The following is a 19,700-nucleotide window of genomic DNA, read 5'->3' on the forward strand; positions in this document are numbered from 1 at the left end:
ATAAACCACATAAGTCTGGTAGATGACCCTGTTCAAGGGGTCATTTTTATTCTTCACATAATGTATACTGTATATTTTTGCCAGAAGTATGCATTCCCACAGCACTGAATCGGAAGTTATTTAGTATTCCATTTTGGAAAACATTTTATAATAACAGGAAAAACCAGAACGTATTTTTTATGCACAAATATTTGTTATGGCATGTTTAAAATTAACTGTTTTACATGTACATGTATGACCTTGAACAAGTTCGTCATTTCGATAGACGAGTTCGGCAAAATACTTCTTAAAGGCCGTCATAGTAAAACCTAACAATTGTATTGATTGTAATATGTTCTATGCAAATATTTAATGTGAATCCACTCGATCTATTTAAAACTCTGGAAATTTCCAGAGCTAAAGTACGAGTTCTTTAACAATAATAGTTCCTAATCAATGTTATTCTGTACAGGGTATTTAAATACAACAGACACGTTTAGCAATATAGTGAGAGAGACATAAGCAATAATTAACAAAGACTTGAAAAAGCACAGATGGACACCGAGAAACCTAGTAAGTGATAATTATTTTAGATTTTTCTTCTTATCAAATTTAACACTGCATTTGAGCACATCTATTCCGCATTGTTAGGTTGAACCTGTACCTGAAACAATAAGTAAATTAAATTCAATAGTAAAAAGGATTTAAAAATGTGAAGTGTTTTCTTTAACGTTCAATTATGTTCTGAAGCTATTGCAGCATTCTCTCAAAGCACAATATAGGTATCTTGATAGCAGAGATCCCACAAGTGAATGTTGAAAAACAAATTAAAAACATAAGGAAATATGATTTGTAAAATTAAAACAATGTTAAATCTATTTGATTTCAAAAAAGATTAATGGAAGAAAAAACAAAAGTATTTGGTGTACGAAAGTAGAACAGTTTTACGAAGAAAAATAGGAGACGATTAAATACTACTTTGTAAACGTCTACCAAAGGATCTATTGCGAATGACAATTAACCTATAGGGAAAATGGATTTTTTAGAAAAAAATAAGTTTTTAAAATCAAAGATTTTTTGCTATGTTTTATCGGACATATTTATAAATTTTTCGAATTTAGCATTTTTATCTATCCAAATTGCTCTTGCAATTTTATTAATAATCTTCACAGTTGGCAGTTCACTTTTTCTCAGCGAGATATAACATTTCTGCATAATTTTGGCCTAAATATCCTTCAGGACCGCCTGCCCCTAAAGAGATATGAAATACTTTAATATGTTTTGCTCAAATGAACAAATTAGAAATTTTGCCGATTGCTGAGTCAATTCACATTTAAAAATAATTCCCTCAAGCCACAACTTGCTCCCAGCACTTTTTACAATCACTGGTATTTAATGAAAATAGAAACGTTCAAATTATTCCTTCAAATTGTGGGAATATCGTTGAACTTTAGCAATTTGAGACAGGTATATATGGTTTTATGCAAATGAGCCCATTTTCGAACGCACTGATGATCAGGATCAAAGGCAGGTACTCTTGCGTTATGAAACGTGGAAAAGTTAAAGATTTACATGGTTAATCGTTGGTTATTCCCTGTCTTCAATTTTTTATTAACCTTTGTACCTTTCATTTCGTAAACTACACAGGAGTTTTGCCCATTCATTTTTTTGCTCAATTTAAACACAATGGAGTGTTGAATTCCTCAGTGCAACATAACAGATAACCACATGCACGAATCTTAAGGTCTGGGATGGGAGCTGGTTTTCTGAATGTCTTTCCAATACAACTTCAGATGAATTTAAGTGTCTGGAAAACTTGTTTAAAAAATCAATTTCTTTACATACTCTCAAAACAGTTGAGGGTTAATCTAAGAAAAATATTAACTGCGAGAAAAGGTGTGGAACCAGGCCCCCCTCCTCCCTTATGCTTTAACCCACCTAGGTATTTAATATCGTTATGAAGTGTGTCCCTACCTCGATCAGTATAAAATAATCTTGCTTATAAGAGAATCACTACCATGAAGTCAGTGTAATTGTTTTCATTATATAAAGATAACTACTTCTTCAAAATGTCTTTTAAAGTTACACTGAACCTCATATTTGTCTATAATTTTATAAATAATTGAAAACAATGACATTTGAAAAGTGCAATTGATATCAAATGAATAGAAAATAAAGGAAACAAAATATATTTTTATTGAAAAACAAAATTTCAAAATCTACAATTGTAAACAGCCATTTTGTCAAAAAAATTATGAATTCGAATGCCTTTTATTCGCGATGTTACCGTTTTACCAACATTATGTGTAACTATGTTATTGAGCGGGAATGCTAGACAATTTGCCCAAAATATCTCGCCCCACAGACAAATCACACAAAGATATCTCGCCCCTAAGAAAACTGTCCACTCGTTCGATCACCCCCAATGAAAAAGTTTTATTGTTTACAATTTCATGAAATATATTGTTACTTTTTAAATAATTTCTAATACTCCAAAGAAGAAGTCAAGTATTAAGTTTCTTAATATTCTTAAATGAATTGTAAACATGGTTGCCCACTTCAAAAAAAAAATGGGAAGACAAGGGATACTACTTTCCAAAAAAAAGAATGGAACCTTATTTTTAAGTGCCGTTTAAATGTACTCAAGAAACTAGGTTAAAATGGCTTCAAACCCAGCAATTTCACAGAATGTCTGCAACAGAAATATACTTATGTAATTGCAATTATTCATATCTTCTTCATGCTCTTTTTGTGGACAGTTAACAGAAACCATCAACTTTTTATTTTTATTTTATACGCTACCTTATAAAAGAACGTTGGGTCAAAATTAAACACTGGCTTGATGATATACAGTTAATTGTGAATTTTAATAATAAATCTATTCTGTTTGGTAAACATTAAAACATTGATTTACGTCGCTTTAAAAATATATTTATCTTGATAGTAAAACACTAAATATAAGCTTGTAAATTTAGTTAATCTAAACAATTAAACATAGAGGCACTGAGACATATCATTAACAGACTATGTGGAAAAAATAAGTACAATAATAATCGGTCAAACGTCTTCCAAAAGCTAGAATCATAGATAATTGTTTACATCAACTTTTTTTTTTTTTTTTTACCTTCTCTCTACCCCCTGCTTTATTTTTTTTCCTATTTTTTCCCTCCTCCCTATGGATGAATTGAATCAAAAATCAAATGCTGGTATATCCTGATTTAAGAAAACACACTTTATAATGTATGTGTATAAAGTTTGTGTTTATGTAAATGTACATGTTCTACATGTATGTATAAGTTTGTACAAGAATATAAGAGCAAGATTAATTAATTATAAGTCAGTGAATCTGTTTTTTAAAACTATGACCAACTCACCCAATTTATACCCCCCTCACCCCCTCGCCCCCATTACATACCCCCCAAAATATCAACTTTCATGCCAATGAAAAATTATAATGCTGATGAGGTACGCTTTAGTATATACATGTAGATCTGTATAATGATATTATATTAGAGAAAAGTATTGATTAAATTTGTTTCATCAATGTGTCTTATATCATTTGTATCTGTTCTTTCTTTTTTAAAACTTGTATTCAATAAAAATGGTTTCTAAATATTCTTAAATAAATTGGTTAAACATACCTTCAAACAAACATTGATCACATAAGCACTTGTAAAAAATAAATTGTTGAAATAAACACTCACGACCTTTTTTGCAATAATAGGTTCGTGGAAGAATTTTTATTAATATTTTTTCACTGAATAATCTCTTATTTACTCTTTAATTAGGGTCTTCCGTTTCCAATGGAAGACCCTTTTGTTTTTGTTAGGTTTCTTTTTCTCTATTTTTCACTATTAATATTCTTTTTTTTTCTTAACATTTTTCTTAAAACTCAAATATATCAAATATGCTACAATGGATTTTTATGAAAATTTCACGAATAATACTAAATATCAAGGTCTTTTATCATGTTCATTTTTGTTGATGACGTCATTTCCGGTCGGCCGTTATATTAGTTTTTCTTTTTATAAAAAGTGATCTTGTCCTCCCTTTTTCGTAAAAACGATTAAAAATAGAAAATTGATAGTTTCAGGAATGATAGATTTTTGAATTTCTAGGGCCGATCAGGTAAAACTACGATCGTCCGTCACTTCCGGTCCGCTCAAACAGCATTTTTGGAAAATTGTGTTTTAAAATTTTTTAAATCAAATATTCTACAATTTTTTTTCCATCAGAAAATGTTTTAAACTTATCAAATTTTAATATGAGCAGGTCGTCCGTCACATCCGGTCGTCACCGGAAGTGATTCTAATATTTCGATTTTTGAAATTTTAAAGCACATGCGTTTTGTTGACATTTTTGTACTTAATACAAAACTAAAAACCGTTTTAAAATCGGACAACGCATTGCAGAGATATTGAAATTTTAAAATGACGTTTTCCGGAAATCTGCATTTCGCAGTGTAGGTTGAAAAATTAGTATAAAAGGAAGTTAATATGATAGTAAATCGTACCAAATGCCAACAGTTTAATTGAACCCTATCAATTCAAAATCAAACGAAAGACCCACTTGTTGCTCGCAACAAGGTGCTTTCAGGTAATTCAGGCATTCTAGAGAAATTCAGCGTCAAAGTTCTGAAGCGAGAGTCTGAGTAGCTCAGTCGATAGAGTCGTGGACATGGCCCAGGTGACCCGGGTTCAAGCCCCGATTTACGCAATTTTTTTTAACTACTTTTCGCTTAGATCTACGATTTTATCTTTGAAGTGATAAGTTTAATCTAATCTATTCAAAAATCGGACGGAAGACCCACTCGTTGCTCGCAACGAGATCGAGTCTAGTTTATCTTCTTTTTCTTACTGTCCGCTGTGAATCAATGGGGCTTCTGCAATTCGGGACGCCAAATAATCAATTTTTTTTAAAGTTTCAGAGCTTGCATACATTGAATAGTCATCAATTTGAAGAATCAATATTATACGTAAAGATATCATTCTCATTACGTTCAGCTTTGCTTTTATTTTATCTTATAATAATTATCATTATCACATGGGTATCATAACACGATATCTGATTGTTGATTTTATAATTACGTTAAGGTATTTTAAAAATGAAAACTAAGTGTATTATTTAAATTGCTCCGGTTTTTACAATCGAACGTTTTTAAAGTACCTTTTTTGTGTGAAATATATTAGAATATTGAAAAAAATGTTTAATCAAATGACAAACCGAATATAGATGAGTTTAAATAAAAATGTTTCGTTAAAACATTAATTTTTTTTAAATTTTCAATTAAAACCTATCAACAATTGTAATCAAACCTGAAAATTGGAAAAGGCTCCAAGATATTTAAGGGGTAAATTAATTTTGGTTACAAATTTTGTAGTGATACAAACAAAGATACTAAAGGCGATTTGTCTGTATGTCGGGGGTGAGTTTTCTTCGGTTAAACTGGGGGTGACAAGTCCTGATATCATTGATTGTTTTTTGAAAAATTATAAATTTTTATAGAAATGTTCTGATTTGTTATTTCAAAATCATCAAACGTGTAGGTTGTATGAAATAAGTATTTGTAAGTATAAGTATTTGTAAACTTTCGCACTAAAATCTTATCTTCGATTAACCGGAAGTGATGCATAAAAGGGGAAATATATTTCCTTATATAACTCTATTAAATGGGAAGATGAATTATTAATAGGTATGATATAACACGTATTTTGTATGCACGTAACGCATGTTTATTTATAGAAACGTTCTCAACAAGAGAAAAATGTATATTAACATCCACACGGTGCAAGAATGTTTTAGATAATAGAATCGACAACAAATCTTTAAATAATGTTTATCATTCTACCCCGAAACAAAGAAATATAAAATTAAACGGCATGATAATAAAAGAGCAACATTAAACTAAAATTTCATTTAGCATAATGCAAGAAAAACAATGTGAAATCTTTACTAAAATTCAAATGTTTTAGCCTATGGTTTGACACCATTTATCACAAAGAATCAATACAATTTATTTTATCTACTATTCCAAGTAAAAGAAGACGAGCAAGTTTTGTTTTTAATTTCATATATCACCGACAACATTTGACATTTCTTTTCAAAATCCCGTTGTTTTACATTAGTGTTTATTTTCAGATTATTTTTTGCCGAGTTATAAAGGTAAAGACGCAATAAATGACGAGATTCGAATTGTACTTTTGGGAAAAACAGGAAGTGGAAAAAGTGCCACGGGGAATACCATACTAAACGGCAAATTCTTTAAATCAACAACAGGAGGCTCTTCCGTGACAGTTCAATGTTGCGGTAGGTATGCAAAGGTATTTGGAAGGAATATTCAAGTAGTTGATACGCCGGGGATTTTTGACACTAGCACCCCAAATGAAATCGTGCAGAAAGAAATTGTCAAATGTGTTGGAATAACATCTCCTGGTCCTCATTGTTTTTTGCTTGTACTTACACCAGACCGATTTACACAGGAAGAGGAACAGAGTGTTTACAAATTTGTAGAGCTCTTCGGAAATGATGTTTTTCGTTATTTTATTGTTCTCTTTACAAGAAAAGAAGATCTTGAATTCGATTATATCTCTTTTGAGGATTTTCTTGAACACCTTCCAGACAATCTTAAAACAATTATAAGAAAGTGCAACAATCGTTGCATTGCCTTTAACAATCGAGCGAAACGTCCCGAGCTAGAAAATCAAGTTAAAGATCTTATCGGGATGATCGACGACATGGTTAGTAAATCTAAAGAGAAATATTACACTAACGACTTTTACGAAAAGGCTGAACAAGCTATGAAAAGACGTGAAGCAGAGATTGAAGAAGAAAGGAGAAAAGCGAAAGAAAGAGAAAAGGAAGAAATAGCACGCAAAGTAAAAAAACAAATGAACAACGAATGGGAGGAACAAAAAAAAGAAATGGGCAAGAAAATCAAAGAAACAGAGCGTGAAATAAAAGAAGCAACAGAGAAAATGGAGGAAATGCAACATGACCGCGAAAAAGAAAAAGAGGAAAATAAAAGATATCGAGAGATAATGAAGCAAAAAACTTCAGAGCTGAATCGCAAGTATGATGAACTACCTAGTCCTCGTAATGTAGCAAGGGGTGAAATCGAAAATAATGTAACCAAATTTGCAGTGTTTCTTATTTCTTCTGTCGCAAGATTATGTTCGTTTTTTTTCCCCAGTTTACTCTAGATATTGGTCTCTACTACAGTAGTTTTGAGGCTTTTTTGGATACAAAGAGAAGGATGTCAAACAATTCCTTACTTCAGAAATAGAAATAACACCATGCTTTATTCTTTGTTTTATCTATGTTTATTGCTCAGTTATAATATGCTTTTTAAAAGAAATAAAGTGTTTTCTAGTTGACCGACTGTTGTTATATGTATTTATTTCAAAAATATATCAATCTGGGTTATTTTTAAGAACCAAGCGTGTCTGTTTTCGAAAGGCTTGGCTATTCAGTGTTTAAAGCATAAGCAGACAATACAAAATTGATCAATCAAATTAAAGAAAAAACTAGAAACGAGCTCGTTGCAAATCAACGAATTCATTAAAAACATTTGTTCATTTTTGCTTGTACCACTGTTTAGGTTATCACGTACATTAAATAATTTACACAATACAGACACGTAGTATCGATTTTCTTGTGAGGAGGGGGTGATACAGACTCACCTGATAACACCCCAACACCAACACCCCGCACACAGACTGAGTTATCGATACTAAGATATCAATGTGAAATGCACAGAATCTCTCTCTTTCTATCGTGATGAATTCAAAATGGTAGCTCAAAACACATCCGACATGTTGCCGGGCAAAACTAGACTTGCACAATTCTGGCGTATTTATGCCTGTATTGAGAACATTTACCAAAAACCGTTAAGATATTCTTATCATGATAAAATCAAACTTATGAATCTACAACGATTACAAAAATCGAAAAGGCAATATTGCAGGTGTAAGATATGGAGGGTAATCGTGTTCAAACATCCAGACATATAAACTTGTGAATCCGAATATGTAATCGTGTTGGTGCGTGAGTCTGAGTATGAATATGTGTAATTCTGATCGTGTAACCTATAAAACTCGATAAACACTTTAGAGTTGACCCCGCAGGCCTTCAATCTAATTTTTCCTACATAAGCTAATAACAGCTGTATAATGCTGTTTGTTTTTTTTTTTTACATGTAACCTGCCACTCTAATACAAACTTTTCACCTGTAGTCTCTGCATTAGTATTTCCGTTTTCTGAAAAATCGCGGCTGACATGTTGCAAATCAACAAATGTAAAGTCTACAAGTTTGTCGAATTTCGACATGACCATATATGGAAACAGTTACGTCAACGATAGAAAAAGGTTAGCTGCAGGTAAAGGCATGCCGTAATCGCCGGAATAGGGACGGAATAAATATGAAAAAAAATTATAAGGAAGTTCTATAATCATATTATCTCTGGATAACAACTTTTCTTGGGAAGTATTATTTTTCGGAAAGTTATTGATAAAAAAAACAAAGAATTTAAAGATTTTTGGTTTTGAGATTTTGATTAATATGAGACATAAGACGTGACACCCACTTTAAAAATTTAAAAAAGATCGTTACGAATTTCCCCTGTGGTGACGTCGAACAGTCGATGACGACCAGTTGTGACAGATTACCGGGACCAGCAAAAAAAGCGCAAGGAGTGTTGACATCAGATTCTGTCAGCCCTACAGTGACGTTAACATCTCGCAGCCGGAATGACACATCTAAAATTAGTCAAAAATTAAAAAAGAAAACTAATTTAGAAAACTGCATTATTTTGAAATAAAAATTACATATTATTACATTACTTATATACATGTAGAATATGAACTTCTCCAAAACGAAAACAATTGCGATCATTTCTTAATAAGTTTTATTTGAGATCACAACAGCATATCAAATGAAGATAACATTAAAACAAAAGAACTGTCTACACCTAAGATATTTCAATTTTGCAATGTCACCCTCTGTACGCTTACCCGTTTTGTACTCATCCATTCCTCTGTTGAGTATTCTGACAGATGTGATGGAATACACAGCCTGTAGATCCACCCTCCACCACGGATTTTTGTCGCCATCACCCGTGTGTGCACATTTGTCTTGAATAAGGTCTGTACCTGTGTTACCATCTACTGCATACTCGGCCCCATTTGTTAAATACGTTGACGATTGTTCAGCAGGTTTACCAAATGCAAGTTCCAATAGTACTGTAACTGATTAGCAAGTTTTTTGTGTTAATACTGGTATATGTCATAACAGGCCGTTATGTCACTGGTATAATGGATGTCTACTAAGGGTGCAACGATTAACCGTGAGACGGTATATCACGGTAATTATATTCGACGATTCGATTCACGATACTTTTCTAAAAAACTGCGGTTCGGTTTTGTCGATCCGGAAATATTTGAACCGTCCGTGTTAGCTTAAAATCTGTGTTTCAAAATGGCTTCCGGCAATACAAAACGTGGTGCTGTAGTCGGTGTAGATTTAATCTCGCCTCCCGCGACCCATAAATCTCCGATATGGGAGCATTTTGGTTTCCGCACAACAGAAGATAACGGTAAGAAGATTCCCGTATCCAGTGTTCCTACGTGTAAGCATTGTTTTGCGGGTGTCTCTTATAAATCGGGAAACACGACCAACATGGCCACACATATGAAAAGGCATCACCCATGTATCGATCTGTCTGTATGCAAAAAAAAACATCCCACATTCACAACTGCGACTACATGATGCAGTCAGAGTAAAAATGTCTTTTAATTCGCCTTAGGCACTGAATATATCGCGTGCAATAGGACAATTTATTGCAACGGACCTGAGACCATTTTCGATAATTGAGAGTGCCGGTTTTAAACTACTACTATCAACATTAAAACCGAGGTACCATCTTCCATTAAGGACATATTTTAGTGACAATATTATTCCAAAACTCTATAAACAAACTCATACTGATGTCATGGGAGAGCTTAAGTCAGCTGAGATGGTATCTCTTACCACTGATGGGTGGACTTCAAGAGCCACTGAAAGTTATATTACTATCACAGCCCACTTTATTGACAGTTCATGGCACTTGAGGAACTTTGTTCTGCAAACTAGACCATTGTTTGAATCACACACAGCTGAGAATTTGTTTAATGTCTTAAAGAAAGCTGTTGACGACTGGAAGATTGTAAGATATTACAAATCTTCGACCGGTAATCTGGTAGAGAAACCAATTGCCATAACAACTGACAATGCTGCAAACATTGTGAAGGCTGTTGAAATTGGTGGATTTTCTCCTCACGTGCGCTGTTTTGCGCACTGTTTGAATTTGGCAGCACAGAAGGGCATGGATATACCTTCAGTCTCTCGATTGCTGGGGCGAATGAGACGGGTTGTTACATTTTTCCATTCAAGTTCCACAGCTACCCACATTTTGAAAGAAAAACAAAGTGCACTTGAGCTTCCTGAGCACAAACTAATTCAAGACGTAAGAACCAGGTGGAATTCAAGTTTTGTTATAATGAGCAGATATTTGGAACAGCAGCCTGCAATTTTTGCAACTTTTGACCATAAAGATGTTAAGAAAAACATAAAAGACGTTGTGACCCTCTCAGAAACTGGGGTATCAGAAGCTGAAGAACTGGTCAACATTCTTGGTCCGCTGAAGAAAATTACAACTATACTCGCAGTGAGCATTCCCCAACAGTATCCCTTGTACATCCCATGAGGGAAATGTTGCTACGTGAAATGGCTAGGAAATCCTCTACATCACAGATGGTTATGCAGGCAAGTTTTTTACTTGTATTAGAGAAAAATATGTTCTATTACCATGCGCGGATCCAGAAATTTTTTCCAGGGGGGGTCCGAAGGATAATTGTGTTTGCCAGGGGGGGTCCGAGGCATATTTTCGCGATAATTTTACTATGTAAATTTAATAAATTTTCATTTTTCAGGGGGGGTCGGGACCCCCCCGACCCCCCCTCTAGATCCGCGCATGATTACGTACCATGTATGCCAACATGGTGATGTCAATAAACCATTGATTTACTATTTTTAAAAACATGCCTGCAAAAATGTTTAAAATTTAGTTCGTATTGTCATTGCAAGTTCTGCAGGTGAAGGATGCTATCAGAAAGGACCTGCAGTCCAGATACACAGATCCACTAGTGAAAAAAGCCCTTGAAATCAGCTGTGCCTTGGATCCTCGTTTTAGATCACTCCCATATTATGGGAATGATCTAAGATCTCAGATATATGACGAGATAATTCTGTTGCTGACAGAAAATCAGGTATTTTCTTAGTTTTTCTTTGAAGTTTGAATGTTTTAACAGTTTTATTATGTTTTATTTTTACTTTATAATGTTCAAGTGTTTGAATTTTGCCTCTATCTAATGTACTGGTACTAACCTGTTATTTATCATTATTTGTAGTTGACTATTTTCAATTTCAGTTTAGTTTTATCTAGAACTGATTTGTATGATCACTGTCCTGTTACTACTAGGTGTTACTTAGTTGCTAGGTTAAATGGTCAGTAAGTTATGAAAAAATGATGTTATAATAACATATCATGATATCAAGTTGTTTTACATTTGCTAGAATGAAAGTAAATCAATTGACAATTATCATTTATCAATACATGTAACTACTGTCTACTGGATTTTTTTATTTTAAACAAAATTCAGATTTCATAGACATTAACAGTTTGCCATATATTGATCCTTCAAGGTTAGAGTAAAGAAGGAGCCTGGTACTGACGCTGACAACAATGATAACCCAACTCCACAACTGCCAACTCTACAGGGTGATTCTGACTTGCAGGATATTTCAATGGAAAATGAAGCTGAAACCCAGAGTAGATAATTTATTTTCATGCATATTATCCATAAATATCAATTCAAAATAAGTACACAGTATAAATTGATTACATGTGTAAGTTGGATAATTTAATGAATTTATTTACAGTTATGTTAATTGCTATTTAGGTAGTCCTGATGGCAGTCCTGTCAGAAAGAAATCTACAATGGAGGCCCTGTTTGGTGATATATTTGTGACAAAGTTTGAGCCTGCAAAGCCTCAATGACCCCCGGTCATTATTCTACGGGGGTCATTATTCTTCATTACACCGGAACTAACTCATGCACGAAACCGGTCTAACAAACAATGACTAACTGACCGTGTCACTCTATGGAGCGCCGTTACTCACAAAAATTAATAGACTTATACAACTTTAATTGAACATATATACTAAATTGTGACAAGAGGCTACGTTTTAATTTTACAAAAAGGTATGACAAACTTGCCAATGTTTTTAGTTTATTGTGATATTTTCTTCAACTGACAATTAGTTTAATAAATATTTATAACTTTATTCTGGTTGTAACGCAGCATTTGATTGGATAGACAATTTTAGTTAAGTTTGTATAACTTGGTTTGCACCTCACAATGCACCAACGTCAAAAATATACTAATCCGCTTGACGTTACGGTTGAATTTTGAACAGTCACAACTCTGTCATCTTTCAGCAACAGGGTGGCAGTGTTCTTGTCCTCAATGCATACAGATTATATCTCCCATTTAACATTTTTTTCTGGGCACTGTTTTCTGTTTAAAAAATGAAATAAAATTTATTGAACTTTATTATTTACTACAGATTTTAAGATTTGTAGGACATCAGGCAACATTTATATAATGAAAAATAATAGAAATGTATAGAAGGAAAGGCAAACTTACAGTGATTGTTGTCCTGGACGTGGTAGATAAGGATACCTTATTTCTGAAGGTGTTTGTAATGCAGTCAAAGACCTTCACGTAGTCACCTGGTCTGATCAGCTAGATTCCTCCACAATGCTATCTTGCATTTTTTGGTGGAATCCTCCAAGAAGTTGTGAAAATCATGACCCCCGGGGGTAGGTTGGAGCCACAATAGGGGGTCAGTGTTTAACATATGAATATATAAAGTAAATCTTCAAAAATCTTCTTCTCAGAAACTACATGTAATAAGCCAGCAAAGCAGACACTTGTCTGGAAGCATCCTCAGGTATTGTAGATACAAAGTTGTGAAAATTATGACCCCCGGGCGTAGGTTTGGGCCACAATGGGGGGTCAAAGTTTAACAAAGGAATATATAGAGTAAAACTTTAAAAATCTTCTTCTCAGAAACTAATCAGCCAGACGATTCTTTATAATTGTTAAGACTTTGGCCCCGAACAATTCTTTGGCCTCACAAGAAGGTTCAGAGTTTGATGTAGTTTATATCCCATATATAAACAATTGTTAAGGATCTTTTTGAGAACTGCAATACTCAACATGTGATATGACTATAAAATCATCCTGTTAGTAAAGGGACTAATGATTATAAACATAAGAATATCCAGGGGGAAATGGATTTTATTAATACAGGATCTACATGTATTATTGTACATTGTCCAGATAGTTTGTATTATGACTCCGTTAAGCTGATTTTCTCATACATAGTGTTCCTCAGGTGAGCGATGTGGCCCATGGGCCTCTTGTTTTATTGTTTTTTTTTTTCACCGACGATGGATATTTATAAAATGTAAATTCTATAATGCTCGTTTTAAAATTTATATAAAAAAGTTTTCTTTGTTTTACGAGTTCTAAAAGGCACTTAAAGAATAATCGCTTAACCCCCTTACAGACACTCACAAATTTAAACAAGTGTTGTTTGTTCTACGATAACTACGTTATGTTTGTTTTACGCGATTAAAAAAAAACAAGAGTAAAACTCTGTAATGCTTGGTTATATAAAAACCTTTTATTGATTTGTATTACCTCCATTTGCCAATCACGTCGTTTAAAAAATATATAAAGATCACGATACATATTCAATATGAAACTTGGTTTTTTTCATAATTATTAACATGAAGAAGATTTTAATATAACTAAGGAATTCATAAAAAAAATTAGATTTAAAAAAAAAATAACGATAGAATTATTAATTTTTTTTTGGTTTTTTTTTTTTCACTCAAATATTTTTTTATCTTAACTATCGTGGATTAATTTATATTCCAACTCGTTTTTTCGTGATTTTCCATGCTATTAAATCTTCAAAAATTAAATGACAATATACACACTTAAACATCTTTAAACTTTCCCTCAAATTGAGTGTCCTCACTGTTAAAAAACTAATTGCAAAATGATTGATTTTTTTTTACTATGTTAACAGAAAGTTATACGTAGAAATATTACTGGATATGTGTATTTATGCGTAAAAAACGTTATGTCGTCACAGAGATTTGAATTGTTTTCTCCTTAGTCTGTTTATAAAAATATATTTGAAAAAGACCATTTAATGTTCATGTTTTTGTTATCGTGTTGTTGTCATGGTGAATATTTAGCCTTTGTTTTCTCTACTATTGTATATGGTCAAAAATTGTCTCGTTGACAAAACAATTAAAAATAAATGTGAAGAATAATTATTATTTATTCATCATGAAAAATAAATCTTGTTTTCATAAATATTTCGGTGATAAGTGATGTGTATACACACATTTCAGACGCCCAGAACTAAATAGAAGGTCAAAATTTAAATTCATGCAAAAAGAAGATTCCAGATGATTATTATTAAATTGTCGATTTTTCATTTCTCTTATAATTTAAATAATAACCTATTCACAATCAATTCAATTTTGACCTTGACAAATAACCATCCCTTTTTTTTCTATTTTTTATACCAATAAATTTGTTTTCCTTCACGATAAATAAAAAAAATTCAATTTGGCGTAAAACAATGTAGAAGAGTTAGATATATTTTAAATAGTTCTCCTTATTAACATTTGATATTTATGATCATTTTTTTAACGGAAACCAAATTGAATTAATTTTATATAAACCCGTACAAAAAATTCCACCCTGACTTAAGGCGGAATGTAGGCGAAATTTGAAAGGCGGATTCCGTCTGTCATTCCTCTGAATGTATAACTAATATCACAGATTCAGGGTGGAGTCCGGGTGGAGTCCTGGCGGTATATGGCTCGAAATATTTAATTGAGATTAAGCGTATTCCGGGTAATAAAAATCCGCCTTAAAGCAAACAGGAATCCGCCTTCATCTTAGGTGGAATCCATCTTATGATAAATTGGAATCGGCCGTAGTATAAGGTGGAATACGCAAGATTTCGCCCTAAAATTAGGTAGAATCCACCTAAATATAAGGGGGAATCCGCCTTAGTATAAGGCGGAATCCGCCTTAATAAAAGGTTGCGTCCTAATCCGACTTAGGGTAAAGATGAACACTTTTTAAAATGGACAGAAAAACTTCATTTGATTTATGCTTTTGAATCCGGTGACTACATCCTTTAATTAGCACTGGATGGGGTGGAATGATTGCCTTCCATTTCTTTTATAAATCAGTGGCCATACTTAAAATATAAAACCATCTATAATTCCTGTGTATTTCCTTTTTTTAACATATCATAATACAGGTATCACATTCAGAATATCTTTATATTTTCCTAATGTTTGTCTTCCACTTAATATAATAAGTTGAACTTTTTGATTTACAGTCCACGTTTTCACTCTTTTGTACAGGTAGTTCCTTGAAAAGTTTCTAGAGTAGCTCAGATCTTCCTCGAAGCTTTTCGGTAATTGCATCACTAAAATACTTCTCTCACATATTCTGAAAAAATACATGTAATTTGATAAAGTATTACTTATAACCAAACACTCGATCAAATATAAATATATCAATATACATATATACCTTTTTTGTTATTATCATGATTATAAAGAATACCTTTAAACAATGTGAACAAATAAAAAGAGATCACATCCTTACCTTTCAAAACTTTGATTTTGGTAGGGTTCATGTAAATGGTATGACTGACATTCTATTTTTTAGTCTCCCATGTCCATTGTCCTTCTGCTTTTGAGCTAGTTTTTATCTTTATCAGGTTGTTTCTCAATGTTCATTCTAGGACAGCTTACATATAAGAAGGCAGCTTGCCACCCTCCCAATTATGGTGGCATAGATCTGCCACCACTTGTCAGATAGTTATGTCGACTTGTCAGATGATTATGTCGACTTGTCAGATATTTATGTCAACTTGTCAGATCTTTATGTTGACTTGTCAGAAAATAACCATATTGACTAGAAACTCAATATTTTATCGTTAAAGCGTGTTAGTGCCACTAACTGCCATTAAGTTGTCATCATAGTATCTGACAAGTCGACATAAAGATCTGACAAGTTAACATAATTATCTGACAGAAAAAATACTATGGCCACTAATTTAAAGAAAATTATATAATAAGTCGACTTAAGTCAGATGTTATGTCGTCTTGTCAAATAATTATGTCGTCTTGTCAAATAATAATGTCGACTTAAAAGATGCTAATGTCGACTTGTCAGATCCTTATGTCGACTTGTCAGAAAATATTATTTCAACTTGATGACACAAATCGGGCGTGGAAAGGTTATAGTGTTAAATTTTTAAACACGTGGATAAGTGACAAGTCGACATAATTATCTGACAAGTCGACATCAAGATCTGACAAGTCGACATAATTATCTGACAAGTGGTGGCAGATCTTTGCCACCATACCCAATGCCTTGTTGGTATTGTTGTTTTCCTTGTTTTTTAATTGTTAAGTACAATGTCAGTTGTTTTCAACAGCTTTCAAATCTAAAGGGATTTCTATAGCTTATACATTGTGTGACCTTCATGCACTGTCTAATATCTTTCAAACGAAGAATAGTTTAAACCTATTTTTTCTTCACATACAATTAGCACAATTTTAACTGTACTTTAGTACTATTATTGATAAAGTCATGATCATAATCAAAATTTATATTGACTTACTTTCTATATTAACATTAAGGTTCCCGTGTTCATGCCCTTAGTCCACATAACTCGCACACTTTGCTTAACTCCATATGACTTGGTTTATATCAAATAGCTGTAAATAAGTTTCACTGTATTTCCCCCCAAAATAGTCCTAATAACGGTTTACACATGTCTAAATTTTGTAACACAAAGATGACCAGGAAAGTTAGGCATGACCGTTGTTGCCAAATTCAAAACTCACAAAGCGCGAGCCTCTGGGGCCAGAAATATGATAAGGGGTAACGCTGATTTAATGTTTATAAGTGCTTGATGGCCACAGTAAAACAACTTTTAGTAGCAGTACAATAAATATGCTAGCGTGTTCATAACTCATTCCTGTCTTTATATTGATTAAACATTGCGGCAAAAATAGTATGTACATGTTTAAAATTATGATTGAAAAAAAAATTCCCTGTTGACGCCCCTTTGCAATACAGGGAGAGGCTGCGGCTCTTGTCTGTTTACAAATGGCAGCCTGTGTATTAAGGTTATGATTAAAATAACTAGCCTGTGTGTAGAACATACATATATTACCTGTTTGATAGTGTAATCGGATTATCAATTTGAATTTAAAGTTACAAAATTAAACAATTTTAAGAAAGAATTAAAGTTTATTGAGTGAAAGCAACAGACAGTTTATACGAATGAGCTATTTATAGAACAGAACATGAACTGTTGTGCGCTTTTAACATGATGTAGCCAAGTTTGAGCCGTAAATTTTATATTATAACTTGCAAAGAATTGCCAATTAGCTAAGTTAAGACGGAATATTTAATGATGGTTAACTTTAACAGAAAACGGCTAGATGCTGAAAATACGGCTAAGGTTTGAGGGTTGGTCCGGTTATGAATAATATGGAATCCGTCTAACATTCAAAGCGTTTTCCAGGTGCAGCCGTTAATTGTTACAAAATAAACTATGCCTTCCAGATCGTGCTTTTTTACATCGGTGTGGGTGCATGGTGAGAGCTCGGCCAATACAACTGTTACATGGAGTCATCCACAATGAACCATTGATTGATGTCATTCCAAGCTTCGGTAACACTAGATTTCCTAAAATTGGGATTCAGCTCTGATCAAGTACCGGTGCGTATCAAAATTGACCTGAAGATAAATATATCCTTTAAACATATTTCGTTTCCTACATACAGTACTGATAGCCTATTAAATATCTGATCACACAAAGACGAAATAGTTCATAAATAATTACACACATTTAAGTTGCATTCAAATTCTTACCTCCAACTCTGAAGATTTATTTACTTTGCCCAATCTTCGGCTGGACATCTTATTCTAAAAACTTGGACTTCAAAAAAGTCAAGTTTGGACTGAACCTCTGAAGAAAAAAAAATAGAACATTACCCTTTAATGCATCTTTGATTAACCATAGAATGAATTAGGTTGAGGACAACATGAAAAGATGTTAAAATAATAAGGAAAGTTTACATACTGACGAATAAATAACTGGTGGACAACAGGTGAACAGAAAAGCTGACTTAAACCTTCGGTTCAGGTGAGCTTAAAATGTAAACTGAAGGCAAGAATCTAATATTAGCATCTACATAGTTCTATTAAAAATCTTTAAATTATTCAAAATGTACTCTTTATGTCTTCAGATTTTCTCTAATAAAAATTTGCATGGTTTATGAACATTCAGCACTGGCATCATAATGTGTCTTCTATCTCCTAATTCACCAATAACCATTTAATTTTCTGTACCTTCCCTCTTCTAACGCAACGATGGATTTCCTAAAGAAAAAGGATATTCATGATAGATTATACCTGCTTACAAAATATATAATTTAAATAAATTTATTTCTTCTCTTTCTTCAAGTAAAATATATGTCACAGGGTCGTTAAATAAATAACGATCAAAGACTTGGATTCGTACTTTGCTTTTATATTTATATATGCAAAGAAACCTAGAAAACACAGAAAACACATTCACAACACAACACACACACGTTGACGAAAGACAATTACATGTACTACATATTAAATAAGTTACAAACACAATAGTTTTCCCAATTATAATACCGGTGATTTACCGACAATATCACTGAATATGATGTTACAATAATATGTTTAACAGTGATCTTACCAGGTATCCAGGACTTTAAATAATAAATAAATAACTGGATCTTTGAAGATCAGGAATGGAATATAACAGTAAATGATACTAGCGCCGTAAAGGGTAGAATCTGTGGGTTCTGGATTTGGCGGGACTTGCGCTTATATAGTGAGCGAAGTAAGTAAAACATGCATATTAATGACTTAAAAGTCGTCTGTCATTGGTCAATGAGACATGTATACATGTACCTGGTCACTAAATCCTAAAAATGGAAAAACCACGTGACTTATACAACATTCACACATGCACTCATTCATACATACAGTAGCTGCAATAATGTAGCCCTCTCCCGATTTTTTTTTTTTTTTTTTTTTTTTGGGAGAGGGCTACAACTCCATAGGATCTCCGTAATGGTGCAAGTGCGGGAGTGATTCACTCCCGCAACGATTTCGTCTCAAATCGTACATAAATGACAAAAACATTTGCATTTCTTACCTGAACTCAAACATTGTAGATGTCTATGGCATAAATTAATCCAAAAATATCAAGTATAGTCTATATATCGGTTATTTTTCGTGTATGTCAACAACGAAAGTTGAATTTGTCCGCCATGTTTACTGACCTTGACCGGTTTTATTTTGGGACAGCCAATGAGAATTCAGGAGCGGATCTTGAACTGAATATAGGAATTCCCCTATTTTAAACCTAATTAACGCGGTAAATATGAATTTTCCATTATATATCATTTCCTTAAATGATGTTTTAGTGATATAACGAGGTAAGATCGATTATTTA

The 19,700-nt window shown here is 33.0% G+C and overlaps 2 protein-coding genes across 2 annotated transcripts; one reads left to right on the forward strand and one right to left on the reverse strand.

The window, feature by feature from the left end:
* Positions 1-444: 444 nt before the first annotated feature.
* On the forward strand, positions 445-8,550 carry LOC128172668 (GTPase IMAP family member 4-like). Its single transcript, XM_052838440.1, has 2 exons — positions 445-552; positions 6,118-8,550. The coding sequence occupies exons 1-2, from the start codon at positions 534-536 to the stop codon at positions 7,176-7,178; spliced, it is 1,080 nt and encodes a 359-aa protein (XP_052694400.1). The 5' UTR covers positions 445-533; the 3' UTR covers positions 7,179-8,550.
* Positions 7,832-10,423, reverse strand: LOC128174700 (fucolectin-5-like). The gene is made up of 4 exons (XM_052840189.1): positions 10,348-10,423; positions 8,989-9,222; positions 8,588-8,733; positions 7,832-7,837 (listed from the first exon to the last, which is right to left on the reverse strand). The coding sequence occupies exons 1-4, from the start codon at positions 10,421-10,423 to the stop codon at positions 7,832-7,834; spliced, it is 462 nt and encodes a 153-aa protein (XP_052696149.1).
* Between the last annotated feature and the right edge of the window lie 9,277 nt (positions 10,424-19,700).

The sequence above is a fragment of the Crassostrea angulata genome, chromosome 2, assembly GCF_025612915.1.
Source record: "Crassostrea angulata isolate pt1a10 chromosome 2, ASM2561291v2, whole genome shotgun sequence".
NCBI lineage: Eukaryota > Metazoa > Mollusca > Bivalvia > Ostreida > Ostreidae > Magallana > Magallana angulata.